This window comes from Ambystoma mexicanum, chromosome 7q (genome assembly GCF_040938575.1).
Source record: "Ambystoma mexicanum isolate Mex_15411 chromosome 7q, UKY_AmexF1_1, whole genome shotgun sequence".
NCBI lineage: Eukaryota > Metazoa > Chordata > Amphibia > Caudata > Ambystomatidae > Ambystoma > Ambystoma mexicanum.
The window spans coordinates 954774246-954801319 of NC_090941.1; the positions used below are offsets into that span (position 1 = coordinate 954774246).

Sequence of the window (27074 nt, forward strand, 5' to 3'; positions counted from 1 at the left end):
ACGGAAGCGAAGACTGCCATGAAGGCCCGTGTGGATGGCAAACGTCTGGCTGCTCCCCCTCTGGTGGTGGGTTCTAGGGTCTGGTTGTCGTCACGTCACCTTCGCCTAGTGGGTTGCCGGAAACTGCTACCTCGTTTTGTCGGCCCGTATGTGGTCTCACAGGTAGTGAATCCGGTGGCTTTTCGTCTGGTGCTTCCTAGTTCTTGGCGTATCCATCCTGTCTTCCATGTGTCCCTCCTCAAGCCTTGCCCCGATTCTGTCCGCCTTCGTACCCCTGTTGCACCGGTGTCCCTGTCCTCTCCTGATGTCTTTGAGGTGTCGGCCATTTTAGGGCCCCGATGGTTTAGGGGTAGGCTCCAATATCTGGTGGATTGGAAGGGTTACGGCCCGGAGGAGCGTTCATGGGTTTCCGCCTTGGATCTGAACGCCCCTCGGCTGGTGACCCGCTTCCATAAGGATCATCCGCCCAGCCCACGGGGTCGTGGGCCGTTGGGGGGGGGCTATGTTAGACGATCCTCTGCACACCAGTTCGCTACACATCAGAACACTGCTCACATATCTCCACCATCCCCTCCCACGGTTCCAGGCTCAGGTGATTCGGTTAACCCAAAGAACCGGAAACCCCGTACCAGCTTTGGTGTACGGGCTCGATTGCAGCCCTTTCTGCATTGGCAATTGCCTTGGAGAGCGTATGGCAGAAGGGGCGGTGTTACGTCACCACGTCGGTCACGTGATCCAGAGTCACGTGTCCTTGTTGGACGTCACATGATCCAGAGACGTCACATGACTCCCAGACACACAGTATAAAGGTCTGAGAGACAGAACACTCATTGCTTCTCAGCTGGCTTCAGACCCTGTTTGGCGTTACTACTTGCTCCTTGCTATCTTGATCACGGAACACTACCTCGGACTCCCTCGGACACCCCTTTTTGTACCTTTGCTTGGAACTGTTGACCTGTTGCCGAATTTTGGACTTCACCTCGACTTGCCTTTGGATCATCCCTGGTTACCTTGCTGAACTTCTACGCCCTTTCCCTTCTTGGGATTCAAGTCAAGCCCTCTCTCCTACAGGTGGCTAGCCCTTCATCCACGCTAACCTGCGGTTCTACCATTCCAGGGACCGCCGCATCAACTGAGCCTCGAGCCTCCCTACTAGGTTACCTGGGTTACCATTACACCAGATAGGTAAGACATTTTAGATCCTTTTGTTTATCTGACTGTGTTGTGATTGCCTGGTACTTAACCCCGTTCCTTCTCGACAGCAGCATCGGTGTTCCAGAGGCTCCGTGGATCTGGGAAGACATCTCCCACCTGTGGCCTCAAAGGTCGCACAGCGGGTTTCTATTAAGTTCCCCTGTGCGTCACTTGGGGACAGAGGACTCATCGGTCTACACGACACTCAAGTCAGAACAATCTACTTGCTCCTCTGCACTGGAACTCTCTCCCCCTCCCAATCTGCTCTTCCACCACCCTCACCTCATTTCGCACCTCCCTGATTTCACCTCTTCAATTCCTCTCTCCCCTCTCCCTTTACACACACTCTCCCTTCTACATTCTTTCAATCCTTCTCCTGGTCCCCTCAACACTCCAACTCCCACTCCACTTCCCCCTCCTCACGTAATTGCACTTTACACTGTTTTATGGAATGGTTCAAGTTGTAATTTTTTGCTCACATTGTTAATTGTTGTTATTTCTGTGTATTTTGTTCCAATGTACAGCGCTTTGGTGCAAAGCGCTTTATAAATAAATCAATCAATCAAAAGGTCCGGGCAGTTATAAATCTGAAAGGATTAAACGGGTGGATCGTGTAGCGCCATTTCAAAATGGAGGTTATCCATCAGCTCAGATATTCCCCGAGATAGGGAGACTGGCTGACGAGACTGGACTTGAAGGATGCCTACCTAACTGGTCCAGTCCAGCAGGATTACAGTTCCTAGCTTTTCGCTGGAAAGGGCAGCTCTGGTAATTCAAGACAATGCCCTTCCGTCTTGCATCAGCGCCCTGGGCTTTCACCAAATTGATGAAGCCAGTAGCTGCAGCGATTTGAGAGAAAGGCATCAGGTTGACATCTGTTACTCCGAAACACTAGTTTACCAGACAAGATGGGTGCAGGACCTACTATCGTCTTTGGGGTTTCTAGTGAACGTGGACAAGTCAGAAACCACGCCAGCGCAGAGTCTAGATTTCCTGGGGTTTATACTAGACACCAGGAAGGCTACATTGGAGCTACCAGCTCGAAAATTAAGAGATATCAAAAGGGAGATCAGAATCTGCTGGAGCAAGCAAGTGATCGCTCTCAGAGTCCTAGCAAGGATTGTGGGTTTGTTAGCAGCCTACATCCAGGACATATTTCCAGGTCCTTTGCACTATCGAGCACTACAGAGGTTGAAAATAAAACACTTGCAACAAGGTTTAAAATATCATCAGCAAGTGCCATTGGATCAAGACTCCATCACAGAGCTGGAATGGTGGTTGAAGAATATGGACGCTTGGAATGGGTGTGCCATCTTTGGAGACCGACCAGATCTGATAATAGAATCAGATGCCAGCCGCATAGGCTGGGGAGCGCAATGCAGAGACCTGGAGACAGGTGGGAAGTGGACCAAAGAGGAGGTTCGCCTGCACATAAACTGCCTGGTACTTCTGGTAGGGTAATTTGCAATCAAAGCATTTACGAGAGGGAAAGTGAAGTTGTGCGTTCTGCTGTAAATTGAAAATATCTCAGCAGTCCGCTACATAAATCACATAGGAGGAATGAAATCCAGGTTGCTAGCAGAACTAGCAAAGGATTTTTGGCATTTCTGCCTCCAATCAGGAACGTCAGTGACAGCAGAATACCTGCCCGTGGCACTGAATGTAGTGGATGACTGGAACTCACGATACCCGACAGACTCCAGCGACTGGAGACTGGATCCAGCAGCGTTTCAGATTCTGAATACGGGGTGGGGTCCAGTACACATGGACCTATTTGCTTCCCATCTCAATGCCCAGACGGACAATAACTTCAGCTGGAGGCTAGACCCGGAGGCTCAAAGGACGGATGCATTCCTACAGGAATGGTCGGGCGGCCCGAACTACGAATTTCCCCCCTTCGTGATGCTGAGCAGAGTTCTATCGAAGTGTCGGAGGGAGAAAGCAGAGTTAATTTTAGTAGCACCATTGTGGAAGGCACAAGTGTGGTTCCTGACGCTAATGGAGCTAGCAGCGGACTTGCCGAGGGTGCTCCCCGAAGGAGACCAACTGCTCACGGACCCAGCTGGGTCGTGTCCTCCTCTGAGAGTGAGAGGGACTCTCCCGCTCATCGCATGCAGGATATTAGGAGACGCTGGGCACAGCCAGGCATTTTGGTTCAGGTTGCAGAGCTTATCGCAGAATCCTGGGCCCCTTCCACTAGGAAGAGCTAGGACACGGCTTGGGCCAAATGGACCAATTGGTGTAAAGGGAGAAGTCTTCATCCCATTTCAGCCCCTGTAGTGGCTATATTGAATTTCTTAGCACAATTGTTTCATGACGTGAGAGCATTTCGTACCATTGGGATGCACAGGTCTGCAATTTTCGCAGGAGACCTGCCGATTGAGGGAGTACTAGCACGAGAACATCCAGCAGTAGTGAGACTCATCTGAGGAGCTAGGTATAAGGTGCTCCCAGAGCCTAGGTATAATACAGTATGTGACGTGACAGTAGTGCTGTGTTTATTAGAGAGCTGGCCAACGAATAGGTATATGTCCCTGAAGCAGTTGTCAGGCAAGCTGGCGATGCTGTTATACGTAGTATCATGCAAGTGAGTGTCAGACGTCAAGGCACTAGAGATTAATAGGAGATCTTTTGGTCCAGAAGGTGCGACCTTTTTGATAGTCAAGAGGGCTAAGACGGGGACTACTACAGTTCATTATCCCTATTTCCAAAACAATTCCAAATGGTGTGTAGCGGGATGCATTAAAGAATATGAAAGTAGGACAGCAGAGTGCAGAGCAGCTGGTACCACTCAATTGCTAATAGTGCGTAGAAAGCCTTTCCACGCAGTTACAACAGCCACCATTATGAGGTGAGTCAAAGAAATAATGCAAGCAGCAGGTATTGATTTATGTATGAGGCACATTCTGTAAGAGGTGCAATTGCTTCCAGAGCCTTTACGAGAGGAGTATCATTGAGAGAAATGATGTTAGCAGCAGATTGGACTAGTGATCGTACATTTAAGGAGTTTTACTTCACGCCAACTTAGAGTCTAGCTGTTACAGTGTTGGGAAGCTTTGAACAAGCATAATGCTCGCCTCCAATCTTGTCATAGAACGAAGATTACCCCTGCTAGATGCACAGGGAGTATTAATTCTATTAAAGACTAGGAGGCGAGCATTAAATTCCCACCCGATCATGTATTGTTGGATAATGTGATATGTATGGATTATAACAGTATATGGACGCCACCCTGAAGTTCTTCATTGTATGTTCCCTAGGGGAAGAACAGAAGAATAATTGAGAGCGGAGGCGATACCCACCGAGGTGCGAGTTGAGGAACAGGAAGCCGTGGGAGCAGGGGCGCTTCAGTTGATGAGTTTGAGGAGTCTTTGCACTGTTGGCGGGACAAGGTTATAAAGGTCAAGAGAGTTCAGAGCACGCAAAAGAGAGGAGGAGCCCAGAGACAGGATGTGTCTAACAGCTGGGCCGTTGTTAAATGTACTACAGAGACTTTGGGATTTGTAGTTTCTGGAAGGAAAAGTCACTTTTGCACACTTTTCAGAGTTTCTGTATGTTTTGTTGAATGATTTGTATGGGAGCTGACAAGCGTTAAAGCTGCCCACAGTACCGCTCGTCCAGGCAACCGCCTAAACACTGCTCAGTGGAATTCAAGCACGGCGGCTACACGCAGGAGCTTTTCTGTGCTCCAGATGCGTTAAGGTACGCAACTTTCTCGCCACGATTTTCGCTAGCATTTCCATTTCACTCTGCCTTTATCACAGATCCTGTCAGACACGCTGACATTCTGAACCCAACCTTTGTTTCCAAACAGATTTCACTCTGAAACACGTACGTGTTAACATTACTGCTGCATGCCGCACCGCTGCACCCTACTGTGGGCAGCTTTAACGCTTGTCAGCTCCCATACAAATCTCCCAAGGTAAAACCAGTTGTTGTTCCTATTCTCATTTTGTATTTGGTTACCATTAATCCACTTACTATGTTACATTTTTGTTTTTCTCTATTTTATGAACATGTGTGGACTTGCTACTGATCGGTATGTTTTCATTATTTATATCACTGTTTGTATTGTGTGTATTATAATCGGCATATTATTTTTTCAATGTTGAATTACATAGACTTGCCCTGATGAAGGAAAAATGTTCCGAAATGCATTGGCTTTAGTCTGAAATATATATGGGTTGCGGCAAATGCTCCCTCACTAAGGAAATATTAGTGACAGCTTTATTCTTCCGATAAAATACTATATGAAAATCAACTGACAACCTCATCTTTATTATTTACCAACCTTGAAGTACTCCTGTGATACCCTGATAACTATATTTTTGAATGTCTTGATTGAATGCCCAGATCCGGGCCCTTTTTGAGAGCGGTTGTGTGACCTTGTATTCTTACTTGGTCTTTAGCTGTTGGTGTATTTTGAAGTCCGGGTGTCTCCAGACTTGTCACAGCCAGCTCCATTCAAATATCTACTATTATACATTTGTTACCTCTACATCTAACTGGATATATAAAAATTTCTAAACTAGTGGTGCCCACTTACTTCCCTGTTTAAAGTCTCACAAGACCCCATGACAAGAACATCATCCAAAGGCAAGACCAGCACACCACCCAAAGGCAAGGACAGCATACCATCCAAAGTCAACACCAGCACACCATCCAAAGGCGTTTGGGATACTCCAAAAAAAGCTGAAAGAAAGCAACTCACACAAAACAAAGATGTACATTTTAATAGTTTCATCTTTTGGCAAAATTAAGGTATGGAATGGGATGGAAATCGAGGATGGAATGGAGAGGATACAAAACATTATGAAATGTGGTTTGAAATACATCTTTGCGGCATAAGGTTGGATTCTGTTACCATAAAATGGAGGAACTCTTGCATAATAGTGTGTACACAGTGCTTCAATAGCAGACAATCCTTTAACATTGTCACGGCAATGGATTTCTAGTTTGCTGGCCTCATCGACAAACCAATCACAATTACAACTCAAGTAACAAGTCTATTGATTGATGAAGTGGAGGCAATTGAGACTTGTAGCAACCTGAACAATAGGGTTTTGGGTGATAGGTTCCCATAAAACCAGTGCATCGCTACGAGAGGGAGTAAAAGGTTAAATACTTTGGAATCTCACTGAACACAACTTTAATTTTACAATACTTTGGTGAAATGAATGTACACATTATTTAAAACATTCGAATGTTATACTGAGTGCAGCTTGTAGTACAAAAAGTTTCACATGATCTTGGTGAAAATTGTATTAGGTTAAGTCCTATTTTGGATTCTACCCTTGAAACTACACAGGTGGCAAAGGAAGAGACCTGTGTGGTCTGGAAAGCAGGCATCCAAAAACAGCAGTTTTCCTAATAAAAAGTATATCTACAAGATAGTTTTCTTCTTAAACAAACATCAGAGCTGTACGTTTCTTTTGGCTTACACAATATCACTAGTACAGAGCGAGAATACAGAAAGAAGTCATTCACATGTGGTTCCTCTGAGAAAAGGGACTCAGATGAGACCAGTGGTTTGTCAATGATGTCAAATAACCTGTTCACTGAAATTTGAACACTGCACAAATATCTTTCTGTGGACAAGGATGCTCTAGAAACCTTTGGCGAACACTGCATCCTAACCTATTGTGGCAGGCTCACCGCAGTGTTTAGGCAGGACAAGGATTGCTGAAAAGAGGTGGCGAAATGTCACCAAGTTCAAAATAATGTGCGCGTTTCAACTTACGAGTTTCGGAAGCACAAACATATTCAGTAAATAAGTTAGGCAATGTCTTAAAACCATACGTTTCAGGAAACTTCACATGTTAAAAAAAAAGAAAAACCCAAAGACGATACAAAACTGTTGACCAAGAACATAACGGAAGAACTGTGGTTTAGAACTGCACATTTCATGCATCCAGAAACCAGTAAAAACCCAACCCCATCTTGATCACAAATTCTGCTATTAAATATTTCACTCATCTCATTCTTTTATCATTAAACATGCATGTAAGTGTCACTTAATGCCATAGGCTCCTTTCTTTTGTAATTTAGTTACAATGATTTTATTTTAATTCAGTTTACATATTTGTTGTTTTAATTCTTTATGAAATACAAAACCATGGCCTTAAAAAAACGTACGAGCCCATGTCAAAAAATATGAAAATCCAGCACAAACCTTCACATGCCTGTCTCCGCCAAAAATGAATGGCAATGCCTTATGCTTGTAACAGTCCAGAAATATACAAGAATAATATTTTTACTAGGCATTCACACCATACATTAAGGACAGTGTCCAAGCGAACGTGCTGTTCCTTTCTGGGTGCAGTACCTGGCAGTACCACTAGCAAACAATGACACATAATTAGTCCCTTCAGTGTAGTGGACCTTGGGAGGCAGGGCAGCGTATGACACTTCTGCACCATCTGTTGTGGAATGTCTTCATAGTTCAGCTTGTCCTTTTCCCCATCCGCGTCGCTGTCTGCTCCGTCAGTTCCTCTTGGGCTGCTCAACAAGGATCACTGGCCACATTCCAAACACAAACTGGTGGAGGCGGGAGAAAGATATGCAACAATTAGCATTTCATTTCCAACATACCAATACAAGTAAATCCCCAAAAAGTAACCATGGTGCTGGATATGAAAAAGGATTTTCACATAACACATGTACAATTCTTGAATGAAATTAGACAATGTATACATGTTTGAATATTTGTCAGTAAGAAAGGCTAAAGATTTGGCCATGACAATGACATCAGACTCAAGGCAAACCCCAGCATTTGCAGCATGCCTCCGAGACCTGAGTGCCTAGCAGATGGGTGCTTGACTAGAAGGTGGGCACCCACAAACTGGAAGCATATTGGGTGAAAACCTCAGCTCACTTAGGTCCAGACTGTGCTTGAAAGCTATAAGCAGCACACAAGATCTATGTCGCAAACGTGAACATGCCATGGTTGTGCCGGATGGCATTGGTGAGAAGGCAGCAAGGAAGATGGCTAAAAAAAAAAAGCTTACTAAACAACATGACCAGTGTGAGAGTTCAAACAGCTAGGGTAAAGCAGAAGACTCCGTACAGCAACTAGGCGCTGCATCAGGTGGAACACTGAGGACTATGGACACTAAGCCTGATTTTCAAACATTTCCAATGGTGCAAACAAAGAGATGTTGCCCGTGAGCATCTGTACTTTGAACTCTAACCTTCAAACCCGATTCACAAAGCCTAAAATTGTAGCAAATCTGGAGCTGTCTGAAGCATTTCTGAAACACCCTGGAGCAAATGTTTGTGATTCGCATTTGCATCTGAACGTTACTCAAGGCATCTCCAGATTGGCTTCCGTTTTAGACTATACGAACCAGGTGCAAACCCCAATGCTCATGTGAGTCTCCACATGTAAAACAGTGCAAATCTTGCATAATCGTGGCTTTTGGCATCTGTCATTGTCTAATAATCTTGGTAAATCGGGGGAGACTTACAAAATGTTTTGTTATTTTATATGAATTTATAAAGCACACGTTCACCCGAAGGCATCTTGGAGCTGCGCAGGGCACACTCAACAGCTCAGCCCTTTATCAACCCTCTAGATAAAAATAAACGTTTTTAACATCCGGCGAAAAGCTAAATAGTGTGCTGTGGCCAAAGGCGAAATGGAAGAGAATTCCAACATCCTGCTGCAGCGACAGAGAAGGCACGCCCCCCAAAATCGAGAAAGGCGCACACGTGGAATGAAGATCGTGTATGACTCGAGGGAGCAAATTGGCAGATTGGGGACGTAAGGGCGAAACTTACACTGCAGGTACTCTGTACCCCGGCCAAAGAAGGCTCGATGAACGATGCACGTGGACTTAAAGTGCACCCCCTGGGGCCACAGGGAGCCCGTAAAGATGCCTTAAGGCAGGGGAGATGGACATATGATAGGGGTCCCTACCATCAATCTAGCTGCCGCATTCTGCAGTATTTGCAGGCAGCAGATCAAATATAATGGCTGAGCTAAATATAGCAAATTGCAATAGTCCAATACGCTCAGCACCAGTGTAGCCACCACCAGTGCATGGAACAGCAAGAGAAGAAACCCCATCACCCTACGTAGGGCTCTGAACTTATAATGTCCAGACTGGCAAACAGAGGTCACATGGGCATCCAGAGACCGTGAGGAGGACGTTTTTACCCCCAGGTCATTCACCACGGGTACTGGGATGGGACAACAACCAAGGTAGGAGAGCCAAAAAGCGGAAGTACAGGGGGAAGACATCGTGGAGGGGCCCACCACCAGGATCTCGGTCTGGTCCCTATTCAACTTAAGGCAATTGCGGCACATCCATCTTCCACGTCCTCCAGGCAACTCTGCAGCCGAGACGCTGGATCAGGATGGGAAAGGTCAAGCCGCAGAATAATCTGGAGGCCGTGGGAGTGGATGAGCTCAACCAATTTCTGAATGTAAACATTAAATAACATAAGGAACGAGGCAAAACCCTGCGGGCCTCCACAAGTCAAGGAAACAGAGCCTGATTGAAGTGGGAGAGAGACAGTTTGTGTGTAATCACCAAGAAAAGCAAAAAACTAGGATAGGACTTGTACAGATATCCCTGCCCCGGCCAGGCGATCAAGCACGATGGGTGGTGGACAGTATCGAACGCTGATAGATCTAACAGAATCAATGCCCCCCACACCACCCTAATCAGGCAAACAAGCAAGTCATCCACCACTGAGACAAGCATGCTCTCCATGCCCCGAACGGGTCGGAAACCAGACTGAAATGGTCAAAGAAGGAAGAAGATTCAAGAAAACAACAAAGATAGGGAGAGATTTAAGATTCTAAAAGCTTTATAAAAGAAGGAATCAATGAAATAGGACGATAATTGGCAGGACAAGCAGAGTCCAGCGAAGGTTTCTTCAGAAGGGGAGTCACCAGCGCATGTTTCAGAAGTGAGGGGATGGTCCCCGACTAACATGAATGATTAATACCTTGGGCTACACAGGTAGCGATGGTCAACATAATGTCCTTGCACACCGCCAATGGAATTGAATTTAAGGCCGATGAAAATTTAAGTCTGGACGTGGCTATAGTGATATCCTCTGCTGAAAACACATGGAAAGTGGACCACTCCCTCAAAAAAGAATGTTCAGTTGTAATCGAGAGGCCCCTCTCAAGCTCAGCATGCAAAGGTGCAATAGGATTTCGAATATCTGCAATTTTCTCAGAAAAGAAAAGAGAGGGAGTCACAGAGTTCCTATGTCAGCACAAACCCAGCCAAGGCAGGTGCAGGGGATGATAGCCAGCGTACAAGCTCAAATAGCTCTCTGGGCTGATTAAGAGCAGCCTCCACCCTGCCCGAATATAACAGCCTCTTAGCGGCTGTAGAAGCAGAACTGACGTTGAGGCACGGCGCAGGAGGAACCGGTCAGACTGAAGATAGGAACTTCTCCATTGACGTTCAGCCTGCTGCGATTTAAGGTGCAAAGGTTTTAAGGCATCATCAAACCATGGTTCAGATTGCCGAGGGCGCTGACTGGACAGTCTGACAGGAGCAAAAGAGTAACTGTCTCAGTGAACACTGGTGCCAGAGACACGAGGTCCACCACCTGCAAAGTTCGACATCTAGATATTATAGACAGACACAGTAGCTAGGTCAACAGACCACCTGCTCGGCTTCTGAATTCTACGCTTGAAGTGGACTGGGGGCAGAACATCAACCCTTAAGCAGAAGGTAATCGCCAAATGATCGGACCAAACCAGTTGGAGAGCTGAATAGACTAAGGCTGATGTGGGCAGTGTTAGTGTGTTGCCCAAAGAGTGGGTAGGGCCAACCACAAGCCAATTTAAATCAAAATCTTTCATATCACTTTTAAGTTAAAATCCCCCACTATTATTAGGTTACTAAACTTGAGCCGCAGCTGGGCCACCAAATTTAGAAAAGACTTTCTAAAAGAGGAATCTTCAGTGTATGCCCAAAGATCGAAACCCCCCCACCCCCCAGAACACTTTCATGCACCATGTGCTATGGGTTATCTGCATCTTCCTGAATGTTCTGAAACCTCACTATAGTTTTTGCCTTTCTGGGTGCTCAGTCAGGCTGATGGGGGTCTGAAGCAACCAGGCAGTGGTTTCTTACCAGCATGTTATACACTTGCAAAACCAAATATCCCAGAAAAGCTCATCAGAACAGTGGAAAGGTCTGATTAGGTGCACTCACTTGCGAAGCAGCCAGATCGCAGGATTTAAGAAAGAATTTGCCGCATTGCAAAAATTTGTGAGTGCATGATATGGACACAGCATAATATTTACTATACCCATAAATCATGTCTTGCACATATGCTTCAAGGAGCGTCTAGACCATCAACAAGACAATAGTCAGTGCAATCAGCCACAAAATGATTAGAGTGCTGCATTTTAGGAACATCTAAGAAAGTGGAATATTAAGTGCCTGCATTAATTTTTTTTAAAAATATATAAATGTACTATTTCTTTTGCAAAATAAAGCTGTATCTGGCCATTATCTCCACTTCAGAAAGCTACTGCTGGGGCAGGTTGCATATCTTATAGAAACAATAGCTGTGATTCTGGGTTGACTCCATGCAATATATTATTGGCTTAACCTTTTCTTCTTGCATTGCAGTAGGAAAAGGGGCAGCTCCTTGGGCTGTTACTCTAAGATGTCTGCAGACCACTGTGTAGTAAATGCTCACTGGTTTCTATATTTCATGTATTGATTTGTGCCGTTATCTCTCTATATCATACTTCATTCCTTGTTACTTTTTGGGCACGCTTCCTTTTTTACCTATGATGTTTGTTTGAACGCATTCATTCTTGTGTTGTTGGACATTTTTTATTGCATCCTTGTTTTAGAAAATAAAAGGGATCTAGTTGCGGGCTGAATTTAAGTTATAAAATATTTTGGGCGGATGACTAGTCTATTTGGGGTCCAAATGATCACTCATTTTTGCCGGGGTCTTGAAGGGTGGAGCGAACGAGAGCTGGAATAAAAGCCAAACATGCCTCCTTAGATCGGGACGTTTGCAGGTCTTTCAAGAAATCAAGCAGGGTGGTAGGGGGTTCTCCAAGGAATTCTTTATCATCCTGATCATTGCCAGAAGGGATATTGTTAATGTGGCAGGAGTGCAACGCTCTAAACACGCTGTTTGCCTAGACGTACATGGTCAGGCTCTCCCACAAACTGCAATGGCGAATAAGGTTGCTTAGACTCCGAGGCACATAGATCCTGGACAAGGTGGTAGACTGGATCCATTGAAAATAGGTGGACTCAAGAGGTGTCCAGACATTTCGTCAAAAGTCATTTGGTCGACGTAATTTGGTCGAAAACCAAATGGTTGAAATTTCTTTTTAAATTATATATATATTTTTTAGGTTGTAGTTTAGGGAAAAAAGTGTTTTTTTAGAAAAAAAGGGGGTTGAAGACCCCCCCCCCAAAAAAAAAAATAGTGAAAAGAAAAAAAATAAAAAATTTGACCATTTGGGTTTTCGACCAAATGGTTTCGACCAAATGTCCTGTCGACAAATTTTTTTCGACGAAATGTCTGGCAACCGACTCAAGATTGTGGATGAAAATGCAGGTTTTGCTAGAAGAATGAGTTATGGCATCACAGGTTTCAGTTTCCAGCGGAGGAAAAAAAAAACTCTTGCTTAGTCCTACTTCTTCACTGTAATCATTTTGTTGTTTCATCACCAGAAGTCTTTATCTTCTGTTGTAAAGTCACCTACTAGAGAGTTTATGCAACAGTGTGATCAAGGATTCCCAAGATAAGCCGAAAGATGAAAGCACTAGGCCTTCTCAAGCCATTTATTTTCCCACCTAGTCGACACCAATGATTACTCAGAGGCCTAAAGTTGAAGACACCCTTTAGCTCAATAAGTCTTGTCAAACGGGATCAATCTCTACATTTTCTCTCACTAACTAGAATATTGAATCAGTTTTCTGAATTAGCCTCGTTGCACATATAGCAGTAATACAGGCACAATTAAGAAAGTTAGGTCTGATCCACAGAAAAAAAACGTTGCCTGTGAAAATGCAAGGGGCCATCATATTCCCCCAAAACCATGGATGAGGCGTTCTATGTATACGCCTAAAAACTGTGCATTTATAATGTGTACGCCTAGGTTTGGGCTAGTGCATATTTTTACAGCAGATATTTTAACCGTCTACAATAAAATAATCGGAAAAACGACTAAAAACAAAAATGTACAAATAACTAAAGCTACGGTGTAAGTATAGTAAACATTAAAAATGTATAAAATAAAAGGAACTAAAGGACGAAAAGAACCCTTTAATGTTTAATATTTCAAATGAATGTGTGTGGAAAACATTGCAAAGTGTTTTGAAAAATATAAAATGGATGTGGATACGGCAGTTCTTGTGCCACTAGTAACCTAAAGCTTGGCCTAAAACTCACTAACACATAATACAATTTTACAATTTTACTAAACGTGGGGAAACCAGCATATCCTACAAAACTATCACATTCTGTCCACTTTTAAATCAACATTTTGATTGGTATTAAAGTACATGCTGGTTTGGCACTAGTTTCTGGGCAATGTGGGTGGATCGATATACAACACCATGACCGGTAGAAACTTTGTAGCATCGTCTAAATCAGTGTCAAAATAATAGGATTTAAATAAGAAAAAACGCCATTTATGTCTGCATAAATAGCAGTCAAAAAGGCAATAGGTTACTTTGGAGCCATTCAGCTGATGCTCATCTAATTTCCTATCCCAATAAGGTGATTTAGAACAGCCATTAATGCCTTCACGTATCTGATAGATAATGGGTTCAATTGAGCAGGATTTGGTGTGACAGAATCTTCTTAACGAAGTGTGCCTACAGCCACTTGATTTCTTTTTAAAAAAATATCTTTTTATTAACATTTTCATGGGGAAACAAATACAACGGAAAAATAAATAATACAATATTAACAATAGAACAATGTTGCATCTCAAATTGTCTTCCCCCTTCCTTTTCACCCCTCCCCCTCCTTTTCTCCAGCCCTCCTCCCCCGTTTTATTCCCTCTCCCCTTTATTTTGAGTCTAACATTTTTGATCCCCACCATTTTTCTGTTCTTTTCCTCTTTATCTCATCTTCGTCCCATCCCCGCTTCCTCTCCTTTCCCCCTTACCTCCTTTGTCCCAATACCACCCTCACTCCTCCTCTCCACCCCCTAACCCCTCTCTCCCATTCCCCTTTTTCTTTCAAGGATGTCTGTATCAGAAGAGAAGAAGTAAAACAAAGTAAAAGTAATAGTTGAGGTCAAGAGCAAGGTCAAAGATTGAGGGAGGAAGAGAGGGAGAAGGAAGAAAGAAGAACAAAAGAAAGGAAGAAACCCCCCCATCACAAATATAGGTAATTAAAACACTCCACATAGCATCCTATTTACCCGTTACATTTTCCCGACTTAAAAGAATATAAAGGTCATGCAACCAATCATCAATAGAAGGTCTGGCATCACTCTTCCAACATTTTAATATTTGTTTCTTTGCTATCAATCAACGCTCTACATGCCCAAGACAGTACATCAGCAGACACTCGAAGATCTACAGGGAACAGTCCAGTACACATATCATGGGGGTACGTGGGAGTGAAACATCCAGCACAAGACCCATCCGTTGAAGGACAGCATCCCAAAAGCCAGTCATTTTCAGTGCATGTCCAGAACATATGTAAACCCATTCCGACATCAGATTTACAATTCCAACAAGTATCATCTAGCACAATTCTGCACCGTTTCAGCTTTGAAGGGGACCAATCGATACAATGTAAAACCCGTCGCGGAGTACATCTCAGATTGAAATCTATTTTATATATGAAGGGGCCTGTGCAAGTACGATTCCATTCACCCTCTGAAAGATCAGAACCCAATTCAGAACTCCATATCTCCATACCACATTCAGGTGCCATGTTAACATCTTTTGGTGCAAGTGGTTTATACAAGCTGCAGGCTGTGAGAGGTTCACATTAAGATAAATGCAATATAGGTGGAATACTATCAACAGAAGCGCTCAACTGAGAAAATAACAGTTAAAAAATCTCACAAAGTATTCGATAACGGCGTACCTCAGACATTCGCAGCTTATTTTTTAATTTCTCTGCCCCTTTCTGAGCAATCGAGACATCCTAAACATGTCGTGCAGCCTAACGGAGCAAGTTGAACGGCGCCATTTATGACTATTGTCGGGTGTGTCACAGTTTTGCCAGAATATTAGGTTCACACACATTCATGTAGGTGATTGCAAGCCTGTGATGTTTATATGCATTGCAATCAGATAAGGCCAAAACCTTCTACCTAGCGCTGCTGGTGTATTAGAATGTTTCCACTCAAACTACCCCTCGGATTGGATACTTGGGTTAGGGCTCAACGCGCGATATCAAATGCACGCGTACCTCGACATCAGCATTTCAGCTCTATACAGCAGATGTCTCCCGGAGGCCATGACGGACATCAAATTCAGACAGAGTTGCATCCAGGTATTGCGGCCACGAACTTAACATTAGAGAAGAGGACCTAAAGGGTGACGTGATGTGTTTCAACTCTGAGTCCTTTTTTTAAAATAACTGACATTTTTCAACAAATTTGATGAACGTAACCGAAACCATTTCTTTTATAAAAAAAATGGATAAAAACTTGAAACAATTAGCAATCAATTTAGAAATTAGATCTATTCGGAACAGTTAAGCTAATAAAGTGTCAGTTTCTCGATTTCCTGTGAGTTTGTCACTCTTCTCTCCCCTGCTGATAAGAACGTATAAAGTTCATAGCCTTCTTGTGGTCCATAAAGGAATAGGTAACACCTTCCACATTAGTTTTTGAAAATGGCAGGATAAACCATAAAAGGTTTCCTCCGAGTCGCAATTTCCCTGCCATAACCATTGAAAAGCATGATTTTGTGCTTTTCAATCCATCTTAGGTCTCCATGTTCTACAGCCTTCTTTAAAAGCATCTCTTTCACCGGAAACCTGAGTAGCTTAACCACTGAATTAAAGTATTTCACTTTTCAAAATTTTGGTTTTGGCACAGAGGTGGTGTTTTAGTACTACCTCTGAGACCAAACTAATGGCATGGGAGAAAATGAAATGGAGAAGATGTAGTGTGTGGATGGACATACAACCTGTATGCGTTTGGCTATTTCGATAACCAGTGCATGGCCATGTGCATGCTAACGGCAATGCCTTTTATCCACCCACTCAAAAAAAAATAACCAGAAGAAGCAGCCTACAATGATACCACTTACAACACCTAAGGAAAAGTCCTTAATGTTAAGACACTTGCATAGTGTGTTCACTGACCACACATATATTTCCGTCATGGTCCAGTGCTGCTATTCCATGAAGTAGAAATTGGTACTGCGGCTTGGGACTACAATTCTTAACCGATTACTTCATCTTTCATATGTCTTTTCAAACAGTGGTACATATTTTATTTTAGCACCCGGGTCGGTGGCAGCAACCAATCAGGTTGCTAGGAAAACAGACAAACTAACGATCGAAGGCCACGTTTCGAGGAAACCAATGGCTGCTTCCCCACCCTGCCATCTTCCCTCCTCCCGCCCTTCCAGTTTTAATCAGCCCCTACTTACCTGATTTCTATGGTGGTGGCACCTGCCACTGCTTCTGCTGCCTCCTCCTACTGTCTGCACTGGCTGCCATGGAAATGGAAGAGGGGATCCATAGGGTGCCTAGTCTTCCAGCTGTGTGGCAGCCATTTTGCTGAAGTATTTTGTTTGAACGAATGGGACACTGCGAGACGTCCCGTTAATTCAAACAAAATACAATGCTCTCAGCACCCGGGTTACGCGATTGGCAACCTGTGGTGCCAGTTGCATTCACACCATCTCTGCATACCAGATCAGATGTTATTAGCCTGGGGAACCTGGTTAAAAGCCTTTGCTATGCTCAGGTCTTTAACTCGGGCCCCAGCCAATAACACCCCGATCCGGCGGGGAATGCTTATTTTACTACTGGCAGAATCCAGCTTTGAGTATGTCAAATTAGGAATGCCGATGCTTCGTGCGGCAAGTGCTTTGGCACAACTTTCTTGGATAAGTAGAAGCACAGTGCCTGACTTCCTAAATTGTGCATCTTGAAGAATCATCAGAACCAAGTGAAAATTAGTACTAGAAACCTGCTTTTGGAACCCAGGCACTGTACTACTACCTACCAATGGAAGTCTTGATAAGGTAGCTGTAATGCAAAACGAGTGTTTACACATTTAAAGATTCTTCCAATTTGACACATCAAAATATGTACCCACTATTTGAAAAGCCAAAGGATAGGGTATTTACTTCACCATTCGATTTTTTAAGTATTATCCTACAACAACTTCAAACTTCAAAATCCTCCAGAGATCATTTGACGACATGCTGCTTGCTACTGTGTAATGGCGCAGTACTGATCATGCATGCACAGCTGTGAAGGACCATGCTGATGCTACCTTCCTGCACATAATAGTGGTATTTTCCACTGGCCGGTGCCATTTGTTCAGCACATCCGACTGCATGTTTAGCATCCCTAGCCAACACTTAATATGCCTATAAAATGTCTTCCTTCCTCTTTCACTGAGAATTTGGGTTATATGTTCATAAAAAATATATATGGATTATTAGTCTGGTAGGATATCCAGAGTTGAGTGAAGGACAGAGACAGCAACTTAGGAACATCAGGTTAACTGCTTGTGAAATATCAATCATCCACACTTATTAGCGCTTTGGATTAAGGCGCTATATAAACACATCATTATTCGTGCCTGGAGCTCCTTGCTAAATGTGCTATGCATGCAGACATCTTGTACAAGGTTTACTGCTTACCTGGGCGTTATTGCCCTCATATTTACAGCATTCTAAATATATTGGCAAATCTTACTTTGCCAAACTTCCAAACCACCAATGAAGAAATACTTCAAGCAACAATCCGAGCTCCACAATGGCAATGAATAAGTCACCCCTAGCTTTTCAACCAACACCATTTGCATTCTGGGATTTGCAGACTTAATAGGTGTGCACCTACTCCCAGGAAGTAAAGCACTGTTCACAAGAAAGGTATGACTGTTGTGTCTCATGGCACAGTTCCTATGGCCAGCAATAAGCAGTACAAAACGCCTTTTTCTTTCGAAAATGGAGTGCTACTAATGCCTAGATTTCATACAGATTTTCCCCAGTGACCGGTTCCATGAGGTAGTTTTTGTCTTCTGGTTTTTAACATAGTACAATTTCCCACTGTGTACTAGAGAACATTGCTGTGTGTTTGTACCTTGTAGCCCTGCCAATGTCTCTTGCACGCTACCAGAGGGCTGCATTACAGTTAATGAATAGTAGGTTGGATCGAAAATCGGAATGTAGATATTACAATGAGAAGATTATTGAGGAATTGAAGGCGTTTGTGTTTAAATACAAACGTATAGATATATGGAGGGAACTTCATCACGATGAAGAAGAATTCTCCTTTTATTCACCTGTTCATGACAAATACTACAGAATTGATTATTTCTTTATTAGTGATACCTTGAGTAGTTAGACAGTGTCCACGAATATACTGGAAATGGGTTTACTCTGATCATGCTTTATTGGATCTGCAGTTAATTTTGGACAATGTAGGTGCCAAAACAAGGAGATGTAGAATGCAAGCTAACGCACTAAAGGATAACTTGGTTACTGAGGGCTTAGATGCATTTATTGGCCATTAGTTTGAGGAAAATATAGGTTTGGCTGGTATTAGGTCTGTTTGGGATTGTTTTAAGGCAGTATATTAAGGGGAGAACTGATAAGTAGGACTGCCCATGCAAAGAAGAATAATCAGGAACTGATTAGAAATGTGGAGGCGGAGATCAAGGACTTGCAGAAGGGTTGTGCTAATGATGATTTAGGTCAAAAGAAGCTGAAATTGCATAAATTAGAAGCAGAATTGTGGACTCATATACCAAAATTGCCAAGTAAAAGTATGTTTTATTCAAAACAAAGTTTTGGGAATCTGGTGATTGGAATGGGAAATTATTGGCTTATAAGCTTAGGGGCTTGGTGACTGATAGCTGTGTTTCTTTTATTCAAACTGATGGGGGCAATACTTTACATAGGAATAGAGACATCTGTGAATATTTCAAAGATTTTTATGAATCACTGTATAGGGAGGACAGTGATCCTACTGTTGATAGATTAGAAACGTTTTTTGAGAAAATTTCACTCTCTAAACTGGCTCTAGAGAAGCAGGCTTTACTTGACTCTGCAATGGAGGTTGCTGAAGTTAGCATGGCCATATCGCAAATGAAAGATGGAAAATCGGCGGGTCCGGATGGTATAGTCTCGGAATTTTATAAAAAATTTGATGTTCAATTGGCACCAATTTTGTGTGGACTTTATAATGAATTTATCGCATCGGGAATGCTGTGTGAATCAATGAAAGAAGCATTGATTGTTGTGATCCCGAAACCTAATAAGGATCATACCAAGTGTGGAAATTACAGACCTATGCCAATGTTGAATGTAGACCTTAAAATGTTCACTAAAATTTGGGCCAACAGGTTAAGGTTATGTGTGGGAGATGTGATTGATGAGTCTCAGGTGGGTTTCATTCCAAGGAGGTATGGCTATGACAATATCAGAACTGTGTTAAATGTGGTTGGTGAGCGTTTTGGAAAGGACTCGAATGAAGTCATTGGGTTTGTTGATGCTGAAAAAGCCGTTGATAGGGTTAACTGGAGGTTTCTGGAATACACTGATGAAAATGGGATTTGGCCAATCTTTATGAAAATGGTAGAGTGTGTTCATAGAGATGTTAGGGCCCGAGTATTGGTTAATGGGGTAGTTTCGGATTCATTTCAGTTATTGAGGGGCATGCGACAAGGCTGTCCGTTGTCACCTTTTTTGTTTGATTTGGCGTTAGAACCGCTTGCTACTTATATTAGACAATGTGAGATTATTACAGGAATTGTGGTTGGGAAAGTTGAAGTTAAAGTTTTATCGTATGCTGATGATGCTTTTTATGCTGTCTAATCCTGAAGTATGTGGGGATTTAATAAAAACAATGTTTCAGGAAGTGGGTGATTTATCAGGAAAAGGTGAATTTGGATAAAACTGAGGTCTTTCCTTTGTCTAGCCAATGTGATTGTAATGTTTTGCGTTCGTGGAATTGTAAGTGGTCACCAGGGGGTGTTAAATATTTAGGGATTCATATTATTGGAGATTTGAAGAAATTGCTGCAATTTAATTTGGACTTGGTAACCGCAAATATGCCATTATTGATTAAGAGATGGGAGAGATTGACATTGAATCTGTGGGCAAAGATAAATGCGATTAAAATGGTCCTTTTACCAAAGATCTTATATGTTCTCCAGTCCATCCCGTTGTTGTTATATAAAAAACAGTTATTAAAAATTGAAAAACGTTTTTCTTCTTTTTTGTGGGGTCCTGGGAAAAGACCTCAGGGTCCAGAATACATGCTGCTACAAAGGTTGAGGATGGGGGATTTGGATTCCCTGATTTAATAAAATATTACAAAGCCTTTTTACTTAAAAAAAAGCTCATATTACTTTAGAGACTGGAATGCAAATGAACTAACTTGGTTGCGCATGGAAAGGGAAATTTGCGCTCCATTTGACCTGGGGAACGTATACAGTATGGATAAATTACCAATTAAGAGATTGAAGTTAATTCCAATAGTGGCAACTAGATAGGTGATGGGGGCGTGGTTTTGAGATAATGGACTGAGTTATGTTTTCAGTCCTGATGCTTCTATATGGCATAATGAAGCATTGCAGATTGAGAATAAATGTTTGACATGGATTAGTTGGATAAATAAAGGAATCCTGAGACTGGCGGATGTGATGGATGGGGTTGTTGAGCTTTGTGGAATTACAGGATAGGTACAGTTTGAGGCAGAGTGAAAGGAATAGGTACTTGTCTTTAGTGACTATGATAAATAGTAGGATGGAAATGGCTGATGGTTCTATTGGGAAAAAAACAGAGATTAGTAAATTGTTAGAGGGTCAGGATTACGGTGTACGTACTTATATGCAATTCATGCCTATTGATGAGAAACTCCAAGTTGCATGGTCTAGATTGAGAGAAATTTGGTCGGATGATGTTCAGGATGAAATTTCTGAAGAAGATTGGAGAAATATTCTGAAGGTTAATTTGAATTTGGGACCTGATATGGGTTCACGTTTAATTCGACAGAAAGTTGTTGGGAGGTTGTATTGGACGCCAGTTAAGATGTTTAAATTGGGGCTACGGCCTAATGATTTGTGTTGGTGTTGTAATGTTGATAGGGATACTTTGTTGCATTTACTGTGGGATTGCCCGAGAGTGCAGGTGTTTTAGATGGCAGTAATCGATAGGATTGATTTGATTTTTGGTATTGTTTTGCAGCGATCGGCAGTAAATATAATTCTACTTTCCCGTAAATATAGGGGTGGAATTGCTAGGAGACATTCTTGCTGGATTGCTAGTGCCATAATGATAGCGATTAAGTTTATGCTCAGGATTTGGAAAACGAGGAAAAAACCTAATATTGATGATTGGCTGACGGAATTGCATATTTTGGTACAATATGATAAGGTTTAATTTCGTAATAAGGATAAGGAAGAGAATTACATGAAGCTATGGGGTGCGTTTATGGCTCTTTATGATTGATGTGAAGATTGGGTTGCTTTGATAGCTATAGTATTTGTGGTAAGGTTGGTGGGGTTCCCCCCCCCCTTTCATTTTTTTTTCTCTTCTTTTCTTCTTCCCATTTGTGGTGTTCTTTGTGTTGTCTTCTGAGTTTGTGTTGTCTTTTATGTATTCCTGTAACTTTGCTGATTGTGTTTCACTAGGGTTGGTCATTTATTGGTCTGAACTATTTATGATGCTTTTGTTATTCTGTAAATTTTATTCTTTCTGATTAATGTGAGACATTGTTACTTTTACTACTGTTATTTATGTTTTTTGTGAAAATTAATAAATTGTTTTTGAAAGAAAAAAAAAACAGTTAAGCAACAGGAGCAGTAATTCTTCCAGCATATTTGGGATTGATTTTTGATATAAGGAGAAGCTGATGTATTCGGTTCCAAGATTTGCTAGAATGTCAGCGCATTTAGCAGCTAGGGTTCATTGACAGATGATGTTGGAATCTCTGGCTGGTGTGAGCCTTTTAATTAGTGGTAGGATATCTTCAGGGAGTAGGCTTCTGCAGGAGAATACAGGTGCTTGGTTATGCTTAAAGCCAGGGTTAGAGTTGGGGTTGTTTGAGCAGTATGCAGAGCCCTTCTAGACGATTTTGGCTACTCTGCTGCAGAAGATAGAATTTAGATTGTTGTACAGATCCTGTGAATGTGGAATCTTGCTTTGAATGCAGATCAAGAGATTTCAGTTTGTTGACATAGCGTGGAAAAGCTCCTTGGGTTTGTTGATGGAGATAACTATTTTGAGCGAGAAAGGATTTTTTTGCATTGAAAAATTGCTTTGAACTAAGTTTTCGACCTTGTTTACATTTGCGAATATTTTGCTGAGATGGGTTTTACACCATTTGGTCTCTAGTTTTCTCAACTGGATATTACTGCTTGTGAAGTCTTGATTGAACCAGCGGACTGTAGCATCATGGAGTTCGCAGTTTTAAGAGGCGACTTGGTATCAATGATATGCAATGTTTGGGATTTTGGCTTAATCAAGAGTTTGATGTTGGTGAATCATTATGAAGGTTGAGGAGTGGGAGTCCAAGAGTATATCTGAGCTTTGTTGCGAACATTTGTTTTTGGATCAGAATGTAGTGAAGTACCCTGATGGGTATGTTGGAGTTGTGGGAACTGGGGAGGATGATGCTTAGTGATTTGAGAAATTGGTAAGTCCTGATGGGAGGGTATCTGCTGAGTCTTGATAACTGAGTACTGTGGCCGATGATGAGGTCTAGGCTGTGACCTTTGTAAGGGACTCATGGTGGCAACAATAAAGACAGAAACAAGTGATCACAGTTCAAGGGTGTTTATTGAACTTTATAAGGGGTGTGAAATGCCTAATCTAAACCTAAATCTAAGCTGGGAGCAAGCTACGTCCATCAAATAACAATAAGGCAAACCTAGTGGCGTCTTGTCAAATAAAAAGGGCCTATACTAAAGAAAAAACTATTGCCAATCCTTACCACTAAATTACAAAAAGAGTGTGGGACAATTTTCTTTCTTTTCTGGTGAAGTAATCACAAAATGATAAATCAGGATGGTATGTCTGGGTCTCCATTCCCTATGTTTTCTAGCATGGGGGAAGGGGGGACTTCTGAGCATATCTCACTCCTGGGCCTCTCCGGCATGAGGCTCACAATTCCAGTTAAACGATATTGGAACCTTAAAATGCCAAGTCTCATCTCTGCAAAGCCTCTTTCCTTAGAAGGCCTGATGTATCAAAACAACAAACAAACCAAACGTTCCTTCGATAATCTTGTACCTTGGGCGATTGCTCTTCAACCCTTGGATCTCCCTCTGCCAGGCTCGGATCCTTCTTGCAACTTGGGCCTCCTCCCTCCGTCGGGTTCACTATGGCCTTTCAAATGCAGCTTGCAACTTCCCACTGCAGACAACCCTTGGCCGGGTTCACATTTGTCTTCATAGTGTTCACATGTGTATTACTCTTCACCCTAACTCAAAGGAATACCTCAAATTGGGTTTAATGTTTGCCAAATACACAGTTCACTTTACGTTCTCACGATGCAGGATTCACTTCCCTTAGCTTTCTCTTGGCAATGGGTCAGAGACACTATACAAGGGATTTGATCTGACCGTTGTAGGACCACTCCGACATCTCATGCTGCCCTTTTCTAGGGCCTTCTGGTGCTTGCAGTTTCAACGCAAAAGGGCCAGCGAGAGTCCTTCGAATGAGCACCCCGGCAGCACTAGACCATTCTGCAGCTGGCCCTTCTCTGGGCTTCCCCCAAATGTTCAAACACACACAAGTTCTTTGTTCAAGTTCTTTAGTTCATCTAATGTTGCCGCTTGCAACATTGGGCTCAATATTATTCGTTTCGTTATCGGCTTCCTCCAACTCACCGATTGTGTCGGGTCTGCTGGCTTGGCTTGCTTTTGGAGTCAAGGATGGTACCACGGTAGCCAGCGTGCCTCCCCGCCTGTGTTATCAATGCGGGAGGCCCCTGTGCACCGTTGACATCGGTCACTCCAAACATCAGCTGCACATTCCAGTCTTGTAATTCCCTTTTCTGAGGCTTTGCGGGTCGGAGTTGAAAAAAGCAAGGGCAGTTCCCCCTTCGTCGTTCTTTCAGGTCTTGCTGCCATTATCCTCAGTTTAAACTGCCGGTTTGGTGTATCTGTCTCCTTGTGCTTTCGGCCTTGCTCGAAATGTGCTCTCGTGCTCCGCCTTTTATCCATCTGGGGAAGGTAAATGGACGTCAGGTGTGTGTGGTTATTGTCAATTGCCTGACTCTGCCTGACCATTGTGATGGGACATGTCAGGTACACTGCTCTCGTGTAAGTCTGTTTTCTGTTACAGTGTAAGAAAGTGTTTGTGTTGGAAAAGGGGTTGGTAGAGCTTCAGAATATCCCACAGGGCAGGATGGAGAAAAGGTGTTAGAAGGAAGGGGATATCGTGTCTCACTCGGTGCCCCACTTCCGCTCCCCGAGGACCAGGTGATCAACCCACACTGGTCCACCCCCAGGAACTGGATCCAATAGCAATGGCCGTGTCCTGGCCAGCTGGATGACAGATCCCCCAGGGACTAGTCAGGGAGACACCTTCAGGTTTCTCAAACCTTTGGTGTGCACAAGTGATTTAATGAGGACAGTGGAGTCAAGTAAGCCCATACATTCTTTTGGGTTGGATTTGGATGGGTCATCTGTCAAAAGTTTAAAATCACTGACAGTGAGGATGGAGGTGGCTGAGAAGCAAATATAGTCGAGATGTCACTGAGGAAGAGTCTTGCATACCCAGGAGGGAGAAAGAAGACTATTGCTGACACTGGGTACTGTGGAGGTGCTGAGCTGGACAAGTAGATGTTCAAAGCTAACTTTGGTGAAGAACAGAAATTCTGAGATCTTGGGGATGGGTCTAAAAATTGCAGCCACTCCTCCAGGGATGGTTAACTAAGACGATAGAGGAAAAAAAGGGGAGCAGGAGGTGAACAAATATATATTCAGCAAGTTCAATCAATGATGGCGGCAGCAAATAAGAGCATTCAGTGTCCACAGCATCCACACTTCCTTATTAGCACTACCTAAATCTATATACTTGCTGTATGCATGTAGACAACATATAAAAAGGTATACTGTACAACTGAGCATTAAACTCCGATTTGTTTAGTTTATTTTTCTCATTTTGAAGAGTACTTAACATATAAGTGGGTTTATTTTACACTACTCTAAAGCACCTAATTATGTAGATTAAATAGATGGAGATTGCCCATCAGATCAACAAACTGGCCAATCTTGACCCAGTTCGGCTTTACAGACATCCGTTTGTATTCTGGGAATAGTAGTTTGGATCATCAATATAATTATTATGCACTACAGTGGGTTAGAGCATCAATTGCACAAATCTGTGTGCACAGCAAAAGGTCATACCTTTGACTGCATTTCATGCGGGCAAATGGTGGACACAATGCATTTGGCTAGATTCCATACCAGTGGATCATACACAATTGTGTTACATAAAACACAGACTTTATGGAACAAAATGTGGAGGTAGCCTGATTTTAAACTGTCTTGGGATACTTTTTTGGGTACATTTTCCCATGTACTGATTTGAGGTTAAAACAAGCATCTACAAAGCCAAGAGTGTGATGAAGTAGATTCTTGAGGACGCAGTATGCCTTTAGGAATTTAAGTTACAAGGTAAATCACGTTTCTTCAGTATTAATAATCAAAGGAATAAAAGCCTTATGGGGAGAGCCCACTGGCTCCCACCATCCAGGCTCCAGGCTACATTTCACCAACTCCCTGGGTTGGAACTCTTTGACAACCATAAGCATTCCACCCACTCACGTCACATTCTGTACTGACATCACAGCATTCATGCAGGTAGTGGAAACAGAATACAACACTCCTTGCAACCAATTTCGGTTTGGTGATATTGTATGTAAATATGTGCTCTGTAAAGTGCTTTGGATTAAGGCGCTATATAAATAATACATCATTATCATTTACCATGTAAGGAACAAGTTACTTACCTGTAACTGTTGTTCTCCAGCATGGGTCTGGCATGGATTCACATGCTCATGAATATTCCCCGTCGTCAGGCTGGGAATCCTCGGTAAAGAAAAATCAGTATCAGTTTCGTTTCTGATCTGTCTTTCGTAGTAGTAACCAATCACTGATCTCTGCGTCATACTGACCACAGCCAATGACTGCCATCTCCCTAAGCCCCGCCTCTGGCAGCCATTTTCAGATTTGGTAGCACGTGAAGTGGCAGTATGACCAAGTGACGAGCCGCAGAGGGGTAGGCGGAAGGGTTCGCATGTGAATCCATGCCAGACCCATGCTAGAGAACAACAGTTACAGGTAAGTAACTTTTTCCTTCTCCCGCATGGGTCTGGCATGGATTCACATGCTCATGAATAAAGAATACATAGCAGTACGCACATGCACAACCACGGGAGGTGGCAAAGGCTCAACATTAAGCATTACATCCAAAACTCAACATTAAGCAATTCTTACCTCCTCACCAGGCTCACCTTAGGCGAACAAGTTGCACAGCACTGCTTGGCCGACCCTGGATTCCTCCCTGGAATCCCGATCGACGCAGTAGAATTTCGTGAAGGTGTGCGTCGACCTCCACGTAGCAGCCCTGCAGATGCCCAGCAAGGGCACACCAGATAGGAACGCCGTGGTAGCTGCGATCGCTCTGGTGGAATGGGCTCTCGGACGGCCAGGCAGCGGTCGGTTTGCCAACCGATGACAGTACATGATACAGCCGGAG

The 27074-nt window shown here is 43.1% G+C and overlaps 1 protein-coding gene across 1 annotated transcript in view; it reads right to left on the minus strand.

The window, feature by feature from the left end:
• Positions 1–5912: 5912 nt before the first annotated feature.
• ACER3 (alkaline ceramidase 3) overlaps positions 5913–27074 on the minus strand; it is a 435473-nt gene continuing 414311 nt past the window's right edge. The window contains exon 11 of the mRNA XM_069640008.1: positions 5913–7731. Coding sequence (XP_069496109.1) covers positions 7678–7731 — 54 coding nt within the window. The 3' untranslated portion in view covers positions 5913–7677. The remainder of the gene's footprint in view (positions 7732–27074) is intronic.